This window comes from Balearica regulorum, chromosome 21 (genome assembly GCF_011004875.1).
Source record: "Balearica regulorum gibbericeps isolate bBalReg1 chromosome 21, bBalReg1.pri, whole genome shotgun sequence".
Classification (NCBI taxonomy): Eukaryota; Metazoa; Chordata; class Aves; order Gruiformes; family Gruidae; genus Balearica; species Balearica regulorum.
Genome location: NC_046204.1, coordinates 4,408,103 through 4,427,432, shown reverse-complemented (window position 1 = coordinate 4,427,432; position 19,330 = coordinate 4,408,103). Strand labels below are relative to the sequence as shown.

At 38.3% G+C, this 19,330-nt stretch overlaps 1 protein-coding gene across 8 annotated transcripts in view; it reads left to right on the top strand.

The window, feature by feature from the left end:
• RERE (arginine-glutamic acid dipeptide repeats) overlaps nt 1-19,330 on the top strand; it is a 250,039-nt gene that overhangs the window by 150,379 nt on the left and 80,330 nt on the right. For all 8 annotated transcript variants that reach the window (XM_075773600.1, XM_075773599.1, XM_075773595.1 and 5 more), the window contains 3 exons: nt 1,677-1,725; nt 5,400-5,524; nt 6,395-6,494. In XM_075773600.1, coding sequence (XP_075629715.1) covers nt 1,677-1,725; nt 5,400-5,524; nt 6,395-6,494 — 274 coding nt within the window. The remainder of the gene's footprint in view (nt 1-1,676; nt 1,726-5,399; nt 5,525-6,394; nt 6,495-19,330) is intronic.

Genomic DNA, 19,330 nt, shown 5'->3' with positions numbered 1-19,330 from the left:
AAAATTTGTATTGTAACAGCTCTGAATTTTGTTGTCCTTTTAGTGTAATATGCAGGATATAAATAAAAGATGTCTGTTTAAATAAGAACAATTTACAGGAAAGGAAGAATGTTGATCTTAATGGTATTGAATTTCCTTGGATTTGGTTGTGCTCTTTAATGCTATTTTATGAGAGTCTTAGTCATGTAGGTTTTCAGACTAGCTGCAGTCAGCATCCCAAATACCAATGTTCAGGCACAGGTGCCTTTATAGTGACCTGGCTCTTGACAAGAGCTGGGTGTGTGAGATTACAGCAGAGAGGTCCCGTGGATTCAGCTGTAGTCCTTGAGAAATTAGTATTTCCAGTAAATAGTTTTGTTCGTGGGCTGCCCTGTTGCTTATATTGTAAGATATTAAATAAAGAAAAACTGTCAAAGGGCACTCTTCAGTGATAGTTTTATTTACTCTGTTAGTCTGTTCAAAATTTAGGAAGAAAAATAAATTCTATCGTGTCACGTGTGTTGTTCTGGTTTATATTGGCATACCTGTAACTCCTGTTATTGCCAGGGTAATTCTACTGCAACATGAAAAAATAGTTTTTCTACCATATAATGTGGTGTTTCAGTAACTCCAACCAATGGTATGAGCAGCACAGAGCACTTCAGAGTGTAATGCTTGCTACGTGGAGGACAGTTCATTTGGAACTTGAAGTTTTTTTTATATATGTATCTCTTCAAAAGAGTGGAAGAATGAGGACCAAGTGTATTATGTAGAAGGGAAGCCCTTTTTGGATGGATTGAATTAAATTCACTTCTACAAATGTTATAAAGCATGTTTTTATTGCTTTTTAGATTTTCCACACTTTGTGTCATGCTAGCTGATGTGATTTTAGCAAATGAATTAACAGCAGCAATAATAATTTTAACTTCTTAAAACAAGAACAAGATAACTTTGCATGTGAGATCCAAAGTAACTTGAATGGTTTTCCACGATCTCTGCCTGGAAATAGAGGAGTTAGTTTTGCCAATTCTGGTAATGCATGGCTCTGTTCTTCAAAGGTCGAGATCCAAAATATTTTTAAGCCATTTTCTCTTTCAAAATGAAAATTACCAGAAAGATGTTCATGAAGAACATGGTATTTCCTGTGCATTAATCTGTAGCATAGTGATTCATATGTTGTCTGCATCATTTTAGGTTTGGTGTTGAGATAAGCAGTTAAAGGAACGTAGTGGTAGTCAAGTCAGATGCTTGTTGGACGGTGATTCTCTGCATAGCAGGCGTTGGAGTTGGCTGGCTAAAGCGGAGCTGTGGGGATCTGTAGAGGCTGTTAAAGGATCTTGATTACAAGTCAGTGCTACTTCTGGGTTGCAAGAAATGAAACATCCACAAGTAGGAGGATGTGTCCCCCACTCTCAGCTCCCCAATACTTGCTCCCGTGACGATAGATCACGTTGATCCCCTTCTTGACTTCAACTACTTGACTGAAAGCTCCGGACTTGCCCTGTTGGTTTTTGCCATTGGCGGTGTGGCCTGTAATACACCTGAGTATATCCCTTCTTATGAAGGTACTGTTTTCGCTTCTCTTCCATTTGCACTGGAAATGCAATGACAAAAAATACAGGATATGATCCTATATTTCATTAATTGTAATTCTTCCTCATTACTGTTTGTTTTTTTTCTTTTTCTTTATAAATTAGGAGGCTAAACAGTACCCAAGGTGAAATCAGAGTTGGACCCAGCCATCAGGTAAGGGATTTTGTTCGTATGCTAATATCCAGGGGACATGCTTTTGCCACTTCATCTGTTCAGAGAACACATTTAAAATTGTATGCATTGAAATACAATGAGTTTTTTAGATTCATCATGAGTTCTTTAGACTTTCTTAGCTCAGTTAATGAGATTTTTATGTCAAATGTTGATATGTTAATGACTTTTACTAGCAGAAGTGCTATTGGGTTAATTCTAGAATAAGATTGAAGGAATATGCGTAACTACTGGAAACAAAGGAAAAATCTCAGCTATTATTGGGTACTTTCTGGAGTTAAAAATGAATGCATTCTCAGCTGGCTTTCACCAAGCAATATTTTTAATAAACTATTAAATTAACTTGGTGGTGTTTTCCAGTTATATTGAAAGTTGGTCTTTTAATTTGCAGAGTAAAATTGTCAAGTTGATAGTATGGTGCCTATAACAGTCCTTTTTTGTGAATCTATGTGTTTAAACAAAATGGAGTTCTATTAGAAGTGATTAAAAAAGACAAAAGTTTTCCAAGAACAACATTACAAAATTAGAAAGATGGGGGAACTTTAAACCTGAGAGAGGTTTCTTTCCTCTACAGCATCTGTGTTGAGATATACAGATATATTTATGTATGTATTCATCTTTTAACACGGGATACAGTGCTTTTAAACATGTCTGTTAATGTAGCTGTCATTAGTGCAGAATTCACTGTAAACTCGCTCTCCCTTTTATGTTTGTCTCGGAGCGTGCTCTGTCTGGTGTCACGTCTGTGGCATTGCATTTCCTCATCGACTTGTGTTTATACTTGAAGTCTGCACACGTTCTCGTCTTATTTTTGTATGTTAAGTGAGTTTGGCCAACTGTGGTACTTCAGCATGAAAGTCGGGGGGGCGGCGTGTGTTTAGTAATTCAGCAGATGTCTTAAAAATGAAATTGGTATTTATAATTGGAGTAGTTTGGGCAGCTGTTGGGGATAGAGCTCTTCCTGTGTTGCCATGTGCCAACATCACCAACACACGTTCCCCCTGCTCTAAGAGAGGTTAGCTGGTCCTCACCCTTTTTACCCGCACAACTTACAAAGCAGTTTAAATTCTTTTTAACTAGGAGGCACGGTGAATCTGGGTTATCATTGAAATATACTTTTTTGTCCATTATATATAGAAGTCATGTTCTGGTTATGGTATCTTATTTGTATTTCCCAGGAAGTTTTTTTTATGCAGGCTTTCTTTTAACTTCCTGATGTTGTAAAGAGGATAAGTTTTGGTTTTAAAGGAAGAGACACCTCAGTTGTATTGGGTTTTTGGCTGTGAGAAACAATAAGAACTTAAACAAGAACAATACGTTTTTAAACCAGTGTCTTAAGTCATTTGGATTGTTAAAAGAGTAATTGAGAAAGTATGCTGAATGTGTTCAAACACCGGGAAGCAGAATAAGGTTAAGATTCTAGATGTTAGCTCTAATTTGAGGGAAATCCTTTGTAAGCATTGAAGTAATCTGTTTTTAAAGAGCATCGACATACAACTTACTCTGGTTTATCAGGCCAAATCCTTCACTAGGACCTGAGTGCTCGACAATTCCTTTACCTGTGGAATTGACTTTGACAGTACAAAGTGCTGGATTTTGCATCCAAGTGATGAATATTTGTTCAGATTCATTTTAAACTCTTGTTTAATAACTAGTGAAAGTAAACATGTATGGAACCTATGTAACATTCCTAAGGATGTTTTACATTTAGAGGAAAAAAGTTCTTGGCAATTAAACCTGTAGTATTCTTTTCACTAGTCATAATAAGAGTATTGTAAATGATACCTTTGAAACAACTTTCATCTCAAATTGTCATCTAATATTTTGGCAGGTATTAGTCACCTGTGCTGTAAGGTATAATTACCAGATGCATTTATGGATGGGGGAAAAAAAAAGTAGGAAGAAGGTCCACTGATTTAGAATACTGTTAATTTTTGCTTGCTTAATATTTTAAACTTTCATTGTTCTTTCACTCATTTGCTGAGCATTTATGTTTCTGAGAATTGTCATCACTAAGAGGATATATTCTCATCTTGTTAATTAGGATAAGGTATAATCTTAAGATATTTGAATGGTTGGTGGTAGGAAGTCAGATTGAAGATGATATTTGCCACTTTCTGTTCTGTAGTCTGATTCATTCTGTGGAAAGTGTAAAAATAGTTTCCTGTACACACTGGGCTTTAACTCAGGGAATGGATACGCTTTCTTCTACCCACCTTATTGAGAATAAGGTATATGTAGCAGAATCCAGAAACAACCCTGAGATCCCTATAGTGCTTTCTGATGAGTATCTGTTGCCTTCATTTTCCTTAAATTATGCATGTTACAGATGCTGGGGGATTGTTGGTATTTTTTTGTTACTTAGTGCACAGATACCTCAAACTGCTGCTAGTATCATAATAGCAAGTAGGGACACAAGTGAAGATAAAGGTTTTGTAGAATTGCAGTTGTTCTCAAAATTTACATGCATAGGAGGAAGAGAGTGGGTCTCTACTAAATGTTCCCCTATGAAAACTTTCAGCTAACAAATCAATGGCCAGAGGTGTTCAAGAGGAAGTTGCTCTTAGGAATAGCTCTAGTAATTGAGCATGTTCCTAGGGTACATAAGGATGAACATTAATTTGTGAAAGCACCCTGGTTGCTAGAATGCATAGCTCTCATAGAAATCTCATCTTGGTACAATGCTTGCTTATCCTTTTCCAGAGGAGAAGCTCAATGACATATCCCATTTTCCCAGGCAAGAAGTAAAATAAAGTACAGATTAAAGAGCGGAACATAAAAGACATCTGAACCTGTGACTTGTAATTACTGGTTATGCATAAATGTTGCCTCTCAAGTATGTTTAGCGTTGTAAGTATAGGTGGTAATTATAGGGCTTAAAATCTGTTTTGGAAGAGGTTCTCAGCTATCTCATCCCATAGCAGTCGATGACTAAAGATGCTAATTGGGTCTCTGGATACAGTGTAATACTTACTTAGTGGCAGAGTTCATTTCACTAGCTATCTTGCTTTCAGGAAATGTCATCATTTCTTTTTAGACTTTTAATGATTTGCTGAGGACTAAATTTTAAACTTAGTTTCACATGTGTAGGGTTTTTTACTGATTTAAAATGGTACGCATATGGTAGCCACATTCTTGCCATCTTTCATATCAGTACGTTATATGAGTATGTTTTAGCCTGGCAAGCAGGACTTGTAACAGCATCTTTTTGACAAATGAAAACTAACCATCTCTGTGAGGGTAAATTGTCCAACAATGTTTGATTTATATGCAGTGGAGGACTACATATGCGGTACAAAATGGTTTACTTTCAAGCTGTGGTATTTCTGCAGCCATGCTTGCATTTGGTCTGCAGACACTGCTGGTGGGCTGAAGTGATGTTAACCCTGCGTAACTGTCGGAAAATGAACTGCCCTTTTAAAAGGAGGAGTACTGGATAAAGTGCATAGATTGGAGCTTGATGACCCGGTTTCCTCAAACTTCTGAAACTTGGATCAAATAGCTTCACCACCTGTTGTCTGACTATCTTCCATCTCTGAGATCATATTATTCCAGAGAATTTAGAGACTTTGTTATTAATAACACTTGTGCATCCTCCTAACATCGTTAACAACTGTAATGTCTGTATGAACTCTTCATGTTTTATTTTTCCCTAGGCTAAGCTTCCTGATCTGCAGCCATTTCCTTCCCCAGATGGTGACACAGTGACACAGCATGAAGAACTTGTGTGGATGCCAGGAGTCAATGACTGTGACTTACTTATGTACCTTAGGGCGGCAAGGTAATTTCAGCCAAGATACTACCACTGTCTTTTTAATGCTGGAGTGGAAACGTGGACTGCCACGTACGTGCAGCTGGCTACGTCGCTCCTTTCTGTTCTGTTTTGGTGTAGCATGGATGTCAACTGGATAAGCTGAAATGTTTAGTTTGAGACAAGAATGCTCTGCTTGGGCCAACACAGAATCTTTCCGTTGGCTGTGGCTTTTGGATTTAAAATGCAAAGCCAGCAGCGTGTGCTGGCATGATAGAAAGAGCATTGGATGCGCGCTGTGTAGCAAGGGCAGTGCTCCGAGTGGGATAGCCATGACAGCACAGGATTCCTTCAGAGACTAAATGTTTTTTGAATGACCTCTAGTTTGCATTTCAGTTTTATACAGATCTCTGATGTGCCTGGTAGATTCATCAGATGCACTGGTGGGCCTCGTAATAATTCAGAGTATGACTAAATTGCCTGTAATTTTGAGAATTCAAAGATGTGGGGGATCTGCAATTTAAGTCAGTTTTCTGATGTAATGAGACCAAGATTACAGCAGCAGGTTTGCCGTTGCTGGTGAGACTCTGTCCTCATATCTGGAGGTTATGTCTTCCATAATCCTGATCAGGCTTTGGTACTACTGTAGTGCAGATTTTTAATTGATGAAATCCACTTAGCTTGGATTTTAATTTTGAATTGATTATTCCATATGCTGAGGTGACCCAGGTTTGCATAACAAATAGCAGTGTTTGTGGTGCCTCATTTTACTTGTTTCCATAACAGCGCAAGGCTCTGAAATTTGTGATTTAAGGTGTAAATATACTATTTGTGTAGTGCATGATGATGCATCAAACAGCAGCTGAAGAATTTAAACTTTTTTCCTCTCAAACTATAAAGGAGCATGGCAGCTTTTGCGGGCATGTGTGATGGAGGATCCACAGAAGATGGTTGTGTTGCAGCCTCCCGTGATGACACTACACTTAACGCACTCAATACAGTAAGTATATAGAAGTATGGAAGAAAAGTCTTTGCCTTTATTTCTGGACTACTTAAAGCATATAGTACGTGAAATATTTAGCAGGTAAAATACGTTTTGGGGATCACAATATGAGTATGATAGTAGCCTAGGATACATTCCTTTCAAATACCAACTAGTTTTCAAAAATCTAACCTACAGAACTTCAGTGATAAACTTGTGGGGGGGTGCCTTTAAGATGACAGCTAGCGAATGCTCTGTATGGGAAGCTGCTGAGGTCAAGTACACCACCTGGAATTGTTACTTACTCAGCTGATGCCTGACCTGCTAGCTTCTAGCTGTGGGAGAACAGTTATTTCCTAGAAGGGGAATTCCTAACGCCGTCAGATGTATAGTGTCACATAGGTGGTAATGACTGTTGGGAATTTGTCCTGCTCAAGATCCAGTTTTCATTATCATTTATATTTGGATGCATGTATGTCCAATTATCTCTTGCAAAAACATAATGTGCATAAATAAATTGCTGTTTTAAGATCAAGCTGAAGAAACTTGTCTGTCATTCTGTATATTTTGGTAACAGTGGTATCTGTAGTTGTTTGTTTCGCTGGAGCCCTATCTGCAGCTTTTGGAGCGTTGTGGTGGTAGTGACTCTAAGCTGACCTTTGTTGTGTCTTTATTGTTTCCTTCCTGAAATAAAAGGAATTGTGTGTAACTGGTCATATGTTCCTCTGAAGAAACACATAGACAGATCTGCTGATTATACCGACAAACAATTTCTATTCTTCCTCTTTTTATGTCCCCTTTTATCCATAAAACATATCTTGGAGGTATGAACAGTTGAGTTCTGTCCTGTCATTTTCGTGATTATTGGCTACATTCTGATCACATGCGCTGGTGAAAGCTGTGCAAAGGACAGGATGTACCCTTTGCTGAACCAGTGTCTAGCTAAATCTACGAAATGTTTCAGGGGCAATCACAATAGCAATGTACAGACCCCATGGACAGCTGGTAGGACTGGAAGCTGGGAGCAACTTCAGTTGAACGTGTTTTTTGTGAAACTGCCAAGGGAGGATGCAGTGTGTAGCTTCAGATTTATACTTTAAATATCTCCTTTCCTAAAAGTAGTTTAAGTATATTCTGTTTCGGTGTCCAGCACCATAACTATCTACAACTTCTTGAACATTCTTTGTTCACAATGCTTGAGGCTTGAGTAATTTGTTTGCATTCAGTAAAAATAAAACAACTAGTGATACCAACAAAAACAACTTAGTATGTTGTATTCCTGCAAATTGGCAAGTGTTAAATACCACCTAATGACCACAATGTTATGTCTGCCTTTGCTTGCTATGCTTTAATTATTTACAGTTGCATAACCATTTATTTATAAAATTCTTAAGAGCTTGTAGATGGTTGTGGTACACATCAGAAACTGAGTGATAATCACTGCAACAGAGATTATCTGTTTGTTTAGTGGAACTATCCTAAGCATGTTGTTTGGTCGTTTTAAAGTGAACGGAACTGACTTTATCAAATTAATCACATTATAAATGTGGTTAACTGATTCTTTACTGTCAGTAAAGCATCTCATTATATGAAGCTTTTAAATACTTCAGACATAAAAAAAAGCTCAATCTGTATAAGCTGTAGACCATGTTTGTCAAGTCTGTGATTAGATATGCATAACTTGATATCTACACTAAAGTTAAGATGGGTGTATTCTTAACATGAAAAATGTTACTTATGTAATGTCAGCTTACCAAAACCATTCATGTTGGTTTTTTGTTTTATTTCCGCTTCTATTTGATTACATGTGTTTCATAGAGTGCATCAGTTTTTGTCATTTCCTGCAACAGACAGGAGTAAAAAAGGATTAAGATCTAAAATCTTCCAGGTAATACTTATTAAACAAACAGCAACAGAACTTTCATTCTTAGTCTGCAAAATTGTTTAAATATAGTCTATACACTCACATGTGTAACCAGCTGAAATCCAAGATCAAATTCTGTACCCAAATTAAATGTTTCCTAGTTGTTCTCACTTTTACATCTCCAAAGTCAAGTGCCATTTCTCAGTGCATCACTGTGCACTTCAGAACTGAGGTGAATGTATAAATCTTAGTCCTTTGGTTCCTTTCCTAAAGATAGCCAGTGTGGTTTTATATGGTTTGGTAAGAATTGCAGTTAAGTCTGTATTCACTTCACTCTTACCTGTTTTACGTTTTATTTCCTTCCTTCCTCTTGGGATGGATGCTGCCTGATTCTGGTGGCTTACCACTCTAGAGTTCTCTAAGTTGTCCCCTAACATCCTTCTTAGACTCAAATCTCTGTTAAGGCCAATAATCATCAAAGAGCTTTTGGAATTGGAATTTCTTTCCCCTTGTCATCTAGAAGACGGCTAATGCAGAGAATTCGTTTAACTTCACGGCTTCACTCTCTACTTTAATTACCCTCTTTAATCTCTTGGGAGTCTAAGGAGTCTGTAGTTGTACTTGTAGACGTCTTGCTTCTGAGACTTAGATTAGTCCCAAAATATTTTGTTTCTGTTCTGATTCTTTTCTCTTTGTATTTCTAGTGCACATCTATTTTTGAAAATCACTGCTGACTCATTTTCTTAATGGGGGAGGGTTTCACACTTCTGAAATAAAAGCACGATACAAACTCTTAATTTATCCTCCGAAGAATCTTGTTTGTCTGTGTGTAATAGTTTTGACTGCTGCTGTTATGACTTCCCCTTCCCCTCTATATGACATCGTAATGTATAGCAGTAAGACTTACCCTGTGGTGTTCTTGTAATCATCTCATTAACTTCAGCTTTGCTGAAGTTTCTCTTTTGTAGGCTTTGTGGTGCCAGTCCTCTGTTCCTCTCTGGGCTGGTTTTCAACCCTGTATTGACACAGTGTCGTTCCCATTAAATAGTCTGCCTGAACGTGGACTGTTGTACTTCCAAGAGAATGCAACCTGCCAGGTTTGACCTTAATGACTCTTGAAGGGTCCTTAGGCTTCTGTGGTTTGATGTATTCATGCTTCAAAAAATCTACTCTGTCTACTAATAGTGTTCATCATTTTTAGAAACCAGTAAGGTACTTTCCTTGTTCAGTTTGAATTTTTCTAGAAAAGCGTTTTCTTATGAATAATAGTTCTGTCAGATGGGATATTTTAAGAAACTTATTTCTAAGAGCCTACTTTTTTGACTGAATTAAAACAGTTTAAATAGATAATTTCTTGTCCTGACAAAATGGTCGCCGCCTTATCTTTCTGTTCACCATCTATTTAAAACATACCAGATTTATCTGATAAGTAATTTGTGAGAATCTTACCCTGCACTAAATTGTGCTTTTGTTTAGAAATTATCATATGCAACCCAGAAGATTAATGTAAAAAAATTGATATGGTATGATTTCTTATTATGGAGATCCAATAAACTTCAGAGCAGCACTTCATATAAATCAGTCTTGACAAGCTCCTTTGCTAGTGTTTTATTTATGTAATAACAGATGCTGTAGCCCCCAGAATGATTTATTGTTAATTATACCAGATAGAAATGAAGATCATGGAAGGCACAATGCAACGTATATATCAGCTCATTGAAATGGTTATTCACTTAATGTTCCAGGTGAATTCAGCTCCTGTTCCTTTGTTTGGCTCTTGGGATTTGATGCCACTTTTGTCATTGTAAACCTTAGGAAGGAAATAAAGTTTTCATTTGGAGCTTGTTGCCCTCCTGCTGAGTGCTGGCTGTCATACTGAGAGGTACGGAGGAGGACATACGAGTTCCTCAAAGTCTTTCACCGTGATAGTTTTAGATACAGAGGGTCTTTATTGTTACATGACCATAGAACAGGTAGCTGAATTTGGCTGACTTTCTAAAACTAGCTGGGTTTTGTGCTTTGTTTAAACATTCTTGAACAAAGGTTGTTTGATGCATTAGATGTTAAAATATTAGTCATGTAAAATGAAAACATGCATACTCAGTACATTTTTATTTTTCCAGTTTCATAAATGAACCATAATCCATGAAGCCATTTTTATTGGTGAAATGGTAGCTGATGGAAACATTAAAAAAATTTTGTAGCTACCCAGTTCCTCCTATCTTGTGATCTGAAGAACCACATTGCTTTGAGGCAGAACTCTTCCTTGTAAGTGAAAAGGGAAATGGAAATGCTAACTTGAGTTACTCCCAAACCTTGTTTTGGGTCACTGTGGATGATGTTATTGCATTCTGAGAGCCAGCATGGTTAATCTGAAAGTTAATTAACACTCGGTAGTAATGCACTTTGCCTTTTTAGCACTTTTGGGCTTTGAGTGTGGCTAGGCATCACATTTTAATAATCAGAATACCATCAAAAAGCGCCTCAAAACCAGAACACTATATTTACAAGATGCCTGTGGAGATCCTTAGTAAGAAAAGCATGCAGGAGAGCCAGGACTTAATCAACCAGTTGTGAGGTGGTTTTGGGGGGGGGGTTTGTTTCTTTTTTGGTTTGTTGGGGTTTTTTTGTTGTTTGTGTTTTGGTTTGTTGGGGTTTGTTTGGTTTTTTTCCTCTGTTCCAAGCTAATTGAAATTTGGAAATCAATTGAAAAACCTTAGAATTCACTCCCTTTCCAAGTCAGGCTAGTTTACCTGATTTTCCTTAGCATACTTTACTTGCAAGCGGAAGCATCTGACACACTGTTCTCTTCTGTAGAAGGAAGAAAAGTCTTGGGGAAGTGTTTGTAAAAAATGGCCAGTTGTGGTGCCAATATGTTTTACTTCTGGACAGATTTCTTATGTAACACATGCAATTGGTGGGTAACCGGGGCCATCTCTCATACTTATGTGGAGCATGGGGAGAAGGAGTTCCAGTTTTCAAATGAAAATAAAGACAACCCTGCACTTGAAGTTCCATGGCAGGATCAAATTCAAACATGTTCCGACAAGCAGGTGAAACTGTATTTTTATTTGTTTCTTTGCGTGTCCTTTGAGTTCCTGTAGAGATTCCATTCCTGGCATTACGTTTTGCAGAACTCATCCTAGACATAGGAAATGCAATACTTGAGTGGTCCTTTGTTGTGGGACAGAGAACTTCTCAGAGGTATGATCCTAGTGCTCGGTATGGAGAACATCCTTCTTGTCCACATCATACTTCTAAGCTAACATACAGTGCCCAGACATTTAAGCAGATGACGGGACTGTGGCTTGCAGTGTGAGACAACTCAGGTTAAGGTTTTCCCATGCAGTTCAGTATTTCCCTACCAAAAAAAAAGTAATAGTAATTTAAATGTTCTTAAAAGCAGAAATGACATTGAGTTTTGCCTTTATTAGCGCTCAGATCAGGAAGCGTTAAAGATCAGATTAATAAAGAATACCAGAAAACTCAGACATCATCTTAAGAGCCAAGTTTTGAAATTATACTTCAGCCCTGGGAAGACTCATTTCAATGGCATATGGATCGCTGGAGTGATTTTTCTCTTGCTCCTTAGGAATCTAAAGGAGTTTTTGCCTTCAAATGTAATAGGATGAGCTCTTCTCTTCAAATCCAGAGCTATGTAAACCACTTATGCAATTTAAATTCAGAAGTGATAACTATACTGTGAATCTGTAATTTCCTCCAGGTTAATTTACGCTAATACATCAGCAGTAGTTCCTTTTTGTTGTGTTTGTTAGAAATGCTGTAAACTCTTACATGATGGAGAGCTTATAGGCAAGTCAGTTAAAAGTCTATCATTTTGAAACCTGGTTTTGTATGTGTGAAAAAGTAACATGCAAACTTAGCAAGCACTAAGTCTCCGGCTCCATTGTGTGTGGTGGTGTTTGGTTTGGTTTTGAGATGGAAACCAAATATTTACATGTATTTGTATCCCAGTGGTAGGTCTTTAAACATTGACACACAGAAGGACCTTATGGAAGCTTGTTACGTAGCTTCCTACATACACACAATCACCAAAGTTTTATTAGTATGTCTGCATATGAGTAACTGTTCATATGAAAAAAACCCCTGTGTCTTCCTCAGTGGTTTTCTTCCTTTTCTCATCCCACCCTCACAACTTTGTCTACTGTGAGAATTGTATAGGAGGATTTTGACATTATTGTTGTAGATTTATTAAGGATCTGCAAAGGTATCCTGTAAATAGAGGAGTGTTGTGTGGTGTTTTGACAGTATTCTGGTTATGAAAACTTTCACGTGACTTCCAAAGTGGTGCTTTTGTGGTTTCATCATTTTTCAAAACAAAGCACATACCTCTTGTGTATGTGTAACGTCATTTCACACATGCAGTATGTAGGAAAGCTCCTCAGTTGTGCTGGTTAAACTGTTCGATAGGTAGGAACATCTCAAATCATTCTCCCATTGGAAGGGTTTGTGGTGGCTTGCCCTTAGTTATAACGTAAGGATGTCCTTCTCAAAGTTAATGGGCAAGGAGAAAGACCTTTTCATCTCAAAAACCCACCTTTCTGGTAGGCTGGTGATAATTGCAGCTGTATTGGATCCCTTAGCACTCTGTGCTTTCATAATACAAGAAATAAAGCGAAGTGAAACAATCCAAGTGAGCTGGTATCGCTTACTGCGTGCCTTAATATCGCCTTCATTTTAGGCAGAAAATGTATCTGTTTCTGCACCTAGCTGCTTGTGGCACGCAAGGAAAAACTCTGCAATCAGGGTTCCAGAATAATAATTCATTCTCAATGTTCTGCCCGACCCACTGCTCTGACTCAAGAGTGTGAGCATCAGATATATAAAACAGCAGACGCCAGAAAAGAAACTGGAAACAACAGTGTGCAAACTCAGTGTGTAAGAGTGAATCTCAGAGGTTTTGGTCATTTTGATATGTGTTTTATTCTTGCTTGGGAAATCAAAGAGCCAGCAACTCGATTCATCCTCATAGAGTAAGAAAATACCACCACTTAAGCTTGCATACTACTACATGGAAAAAAGACAAAACAGTCATATGCTAATGTTGTATAAATCTCTCTTTACTAATAGCGTTGTTCTGACTTCTCATAACACACTATTACATGGGAACATGTCATTATGAGTGACAAACATGACAGTGTAATATCGGTTTAAGGAAATTCAGTTCCAAGTAAGATGTCACCCAGACAAATTACTCCCTGTTTTAACTTGCCCTTAGACCAGATTTTCTTGTTCATTAACTACAGACAAGGTTGAAAGCATTAAAAATTATTTAAATATATGTTAGCATTTCTTATTATTACTAGTTTTCCTTTTGGATGAGTCTTAATTAACAGCTACTCTCATGGTTCAAATGAGGTAGCATAGCACTTCAGGGGCCATCGCTCTGCCTGGGCATGTTGGAAAATGAAGCCACTTCTAGCGCATAAGACAATTTTGCCACTTTGAATTTTCATTCATCCTTATCCTTGCTCTTAGGGGAAAAACTTCAGCACTTTATTTCTAAGATGAGTCAGGGGAAAAACTTCAGCATTTTATTTGTAAGATGAGTCAGGAAATCTTTCTAGAGACACTGTTGAAACAGGCAGATAAAAAGGGGCCAAAAATGACTGCCATGATTACTTTTAAAATTTTTTTGGGAATATGTAAAATACTTTTTTAAAAATAACAACTTTTTTTTTTTTAAATGCTGTTGCAAGTTTTGCAGGTATTTGGCAAGTTCTTGCCCTGGATGGTTGTGGAGCAGTAGCCATGCCTGTTGTGTTGACCCACGAAACCAGCTGGCACGGTTAGCTCCCTCTGCTGTTCTGGGGTTTGCAGCTGTATTTGAGGCGTTCGGCAGAGCCCTGGCAGCACCGGTGTGTGCAAAGTGGATGCAACACAAGCATCTGGTATTTTAATCTCCACCATTAGCATTTTAGATCAATTTGTAGTAATTAGTTATTTGGAAGCTTAAAATAGATTATAACTGGGGGGAGAGATGGAAGTTGCTTCCCCCCCCAAGCATTGGGGGCTGATTCCTGTATTTTCAAGCTGTCAGATACCACAAACCAGATATTTAAATAAGCCAGAACTAGTGCTAATTTTCTCTTGAAGCAGCTTTACTGATTTCTGTCACCTTTGTTTTTGTTACTTTCAAATTCTGTTGCAGGCCCAGCTGTGTCAACCAGTTATAAATCAAAACTTCCCCGTTTACTGGGACAGCATGTTGGCAAAACACGGTTTTTTGTTGGGCAGAGTCTTTCTTGGATAGTTTAGGTTCTTGATTGGTTTGAGGTTCCGTCGTCCTTGGGCACCAGAGGGAGCTCAGCAAAGTAGTTTTGTTCTCTGAGAGGGCAGTACATTTATTTTTTTTTTTCCCTCTGATCCAGATTGTTTAGTGTGTTTTACAGCAGGTGGGGAGGAGGTAGAATTTCAAAGAGGAGGGGGGGAAGGAAATTCCTGGAATTAAAGGACATCTGGGGCTATAGCGTCTTGGGTATCAGACATGATTGATAAAAATCAGATCTTGCCATTTTGGAGGATGAACACTTTAAAGAATGCTGCAAATTTGAAAACAGATTTTGCTGTTTCACCTAATGAGATATATTTGCTATGGAGCCTATTCCATTTAATAGTAGGGCAAGATGTCTGTAACTATAATGGGTATCTGCATCAAACTGATATTTGTCAGCTTTGCCACTGAAAGAAGTGGCCTGAATTACATTTTGTATTAAATTAGGTGTTCAGATTAGAGTAATTACACCAAGGCCTAGCTACTCAAGCCACGTGGCAGTAATTCTCATTCTGATTTTCATTTTCCTTATTCTTTTTCCTTCTCTCTCCTCTTAAACATGCTACAGTTTTACGGAGAGTTACTGGTTATCTTGACTATGGTCCCCTTCAGTGAGAGGAGCAAATCCCTCATTAATAATTACAGTGTTCTTAAGCCTGCACAGATTAAAATAACTGGTGCTTAAATAGGGATGTTATGTAAATATCGACAGTGCAGTACCAGGCAAATACCATCATCTTTTACAATTCCACTGAAGTATCCTGCTTGGCAGCAGGGAAAAATTTCTTTTGTCTCATCTGAGTCTTAAAATGCTCCTGCAATATTGGCGGTATTTACCTTGTGTTTGGCAGTCAGGCTTTATATTTTTGTGTCCTGACAAGTGATGAGATTTGTCCATGACCAGGGATCATTCGGTGGAACAGCCAGCGCTCAGACCTGGAGAACTCCCGAATTCCGATGCTGTCCCATAAATGCTGGACACGACTGCATCCCCACAAAACTGTGTTCTGGCTGGACAATCCCTTCTGCTTTTATTGGCTTTTCTGGGTACCTTTCAAAGTAGTTCAGTACTACTTTCTTGCTATATAGTAGCAATTTTTCCTTGGAGAAAAAGACTCTGGAATCTAACAGTGTTCTTAATGGACTGCAATTATTTGATATTGGAGCATGAATGCAGCCTAACTCAGATGGGCTTTTCACCAGAGATCATAATGACTGTAATTGCAAAAGGATGCCTTGCTGAAGTAGAAGCTGCCAGATGCAATGCTATTCTGATCTAAAAAGGTCACAGTAAAAGGGACATTTAAATTAAGTTATAAATTAGAATTGAAGAACAATATTTTGATGAGCAAGACCAGAGATGTCAGAGCTGCAAGATGTAATTCATGGGTTCATTACAGAACAGAGGTGCCTGACAGCTGAGCCATGCCAAAAGGAGAATTTATTTGCAACATCACAGAGGCAGAAAATGGCAGCTCTGCTGAGAAGCCGTAGTAGAAACTTGAAACCTTGTGGTAATGTGCAGACTTTATGGTAATAAGGCTTGCCTGTGATCTAGCGTTGTTTAATGACTGTTGTAATATAAATGAGGTTTTGGGACACGTGCACATTCAGAATTTTTCTTCAGTCTAAAATCCTGTCCAGTGATGCAGAAGTTGCTGTATTTTCTGTTTTAAAGTCTAAGTACATTTGTGTCAATTCCTTTTGTTGCAGTTGTAGAAGTACATAATGTCACAGTGGTTCAAAATTCAGATGGCAGAGGTAATGCTAAAAATGGTGCTTCTCTAGATGACAGGATAGTAATCTGGTGTTTATAGCAATACTGTAAAAAGTTCAACCAGAAGTTAATGAAACCATAGGCAGTCATCATTAGATATTATTTATATGTTTGAGTTGCTTGCCAGTAAAGTGCTTATATATATTAAATGACCAAAAGTAATAAGCAGAGAATGAGCCAGATTGAAACATGTAAATTTAACTCTGGCACTTAGAAATTTATTTTTTTTTGCTGCATTATCCTACTCCTGGCACTTCTAAAATATTTTTTTCTTTTTTTCTGCTTGATAAAAGTAACATTTTTCAGGAGATTCTAATCCTATATCAGGTTTCTTGTTTTCACATGTGTGTCTTCTCTGTTATATGACTTTCATGACTGTGCTTATGGGTTTTGTCATTGTTATTAATGTAATTACTTGGTCAAAAGTTAATGGTCTTACTTTCTGTTGTTGTTTTGGGACAGTTCTGATGGCCTCCAAACTGTTCTATTTTTCAGTAACCAGAGTAGTTGCCTGTTAGACCAGTCCTTTCTGGGCTTGTCTGATTAATTTTTTTTTTCAGATTGAACTGCTTGGGCAATAGGGTTGCCAGGGAAAAACACGTGTTGTCCTTGAGGCAAAATAAAGATGCCCTCCAAGTTACAAAAAGGCTTTGGCATTACTGCGTGTTTGGGGAGGGAGCGAAAAGGGAAAAGAAACAGAAGCAGTATTCTCTTCAACACTGTCAAATTTCCTAAGTGAAAAATCTTTTAGGTAGTGGCATGCACAGAAAAAAGCGTTTGCAAGGTGAGCTGGCAAAACAAACAGTTCTTTTTTCTTTAAGATGGATCTGTTCCCAGTACTGGAGTGCAAGCAAGGAGAAAAATCCATGTGTACCCAGTAGAAAAGACAACATCTTATTTTCATGCCTTTAAGTAGGTATTGCATACCACAGGAGTCTTAGGAAAACAAGTTTAAAAAAAAAGTTTAAAGTCAGTAATGTTGTTTGAGTATTGGCCTTGAGCACTGGCACGGCAAGCCTGGCTTTCTGCTCTTACCGTTTGACTCGTGGCTTATGTAAGATGGACCAAGATCATCGTTTCACTTGCACGGAGGTGCAGTCACGGGAGCTGACACTGATGTAGTCAAGAGGCAGATTTACAAGCCATCGTTCTGTTGTAGATTTTGACATTTCACCTGGGGAGACAGGTTCGAAAGCAATGGTTTCTGCTAAGTGATCTCGGGTAATGCATCTCCCTGCCTTACAGCAGCGGGAGGTGCTCTGATGGCTGGGGTGTGTTAATGCACCTCGTGGCAGTAGCTTGCAGAGATCGGATCGCTGAAGAAGGGGGCTGGGGAAGAAATTATTTTTTTGGACACTGAAGCATTGTTTTCTATGCTTACTCTGCAAAGGTACGTATAATTATTGCACAGAGTATCTGTTAACTTCCCTGTAGGTGCCATATTGAAAGCTGAAAATGAATAGAAAACCACTCTGGCTTAGTTTTCTTTCTTGTTCCCATTATATTAGCCAAGGCTTGTTTTACTGCAGTAACACCCTGTATGCTATTGTTATTTTAGTTGTTGGTAGGGGGAAGAAAAAGTTCAGGCCACGAGTTAAGGGAACATTACTGTTTGTTCTGAAAACACATCACAGGTAATGATCAAGAGCTGTTTGCCCAGCAGTGACCCTTTATTTTTAGAAATACTTTACTTTCTTTAAAAGTCCCTCAAGTATAAATAAATTTTGAATGCCCCAATAACTTGGTGGAGGTGGAAGAGCACCTTCATCAGTTCAAGATCTGTTCCTACTGATAATAGAAGATTTGAGCCAATTGGTGTGAAGTGTAACCCCTAATGTACCAATTTCCTCTTTACAGAGCTGATAACATGCTCGTCCCTGTCAGCAGGAGGTATGCAGTCAGATTTTTGCGTGGCCCCATTTTCTAGAGGGCTGTGTGCTTGTGATTTTATAGCTAACTGGTCCTCGGCATTTTTGGACCTCAGACCACCTGTTTGAGGTGTTTAGTACCAATTGTTGATAGAAGTGTTTTCTGGAAACGCAGCTCTTCAGGTGATACAAAGGAGGTCCAAAATTATATGGAACTGAAAAGTCGCCAGCAAATGGAACAGATTAGCTGGTTTTTTAATACATTAAGGTTCATGTGCAGGGACTTTACTGAAGAAAACAAAGTAATTTCTAGTGCACTTTGCACTGCAAACAGATTGGCTTTATAGACTGTCACAATCTGTTCCGTGGCATACATGACCAGAAAACTGAGATCCTAAAGATGGCATGATAATGCGGTATCCAAAATCCACCGTTTCATAAAGTGCCCCAGTATGATAGACCACAGTGCCTTGTGCGAAATGAGCACCACTTCTCTGAAATTCCATTTATGGTATCATTTTTATTGAAAAAGTGATGCCTGTTCGATGAAAAAGCACAAGCTGTTTAAAACCTGAGTTGACAAAAGCCAGGAAGTGAAAGTGAAGACTGCTTTGTCCCAGGTCTTACAGATGTGCACGAGTCCCGTGCAGAGCTTTGCTTTCCATTGCCCAGCTTCTGGCAAGTTCTGCTCCAGCTCTTGGTGACTTCTTGAATATTCTGCCCTGTCGTGCACAGACATACCGTGGCTCTGGAGCCAGGCTGGCTTTCTTGCAGTGGGCTTGTCCCATCTGAAACCTAGATGTAACAGTGTTTCAGCTTTAAAGATGCATATTTTCTTTTTTTATATATATATACACACACACAATACACACCATATATATTTGCACACATGTCTGTATTTTACTGTAAATATAGCAATTGAAGTTGCTGTTTAGCTTCCTTCTGTAAGTGTATGGTGGCTTTCAAAAGCTAGTGCGCAAACCTTTCATAGATTATTTGCTGTGAGAACTGGACAAAGCTGGCTTTCAGTGGAAACTGATTTTTATTATA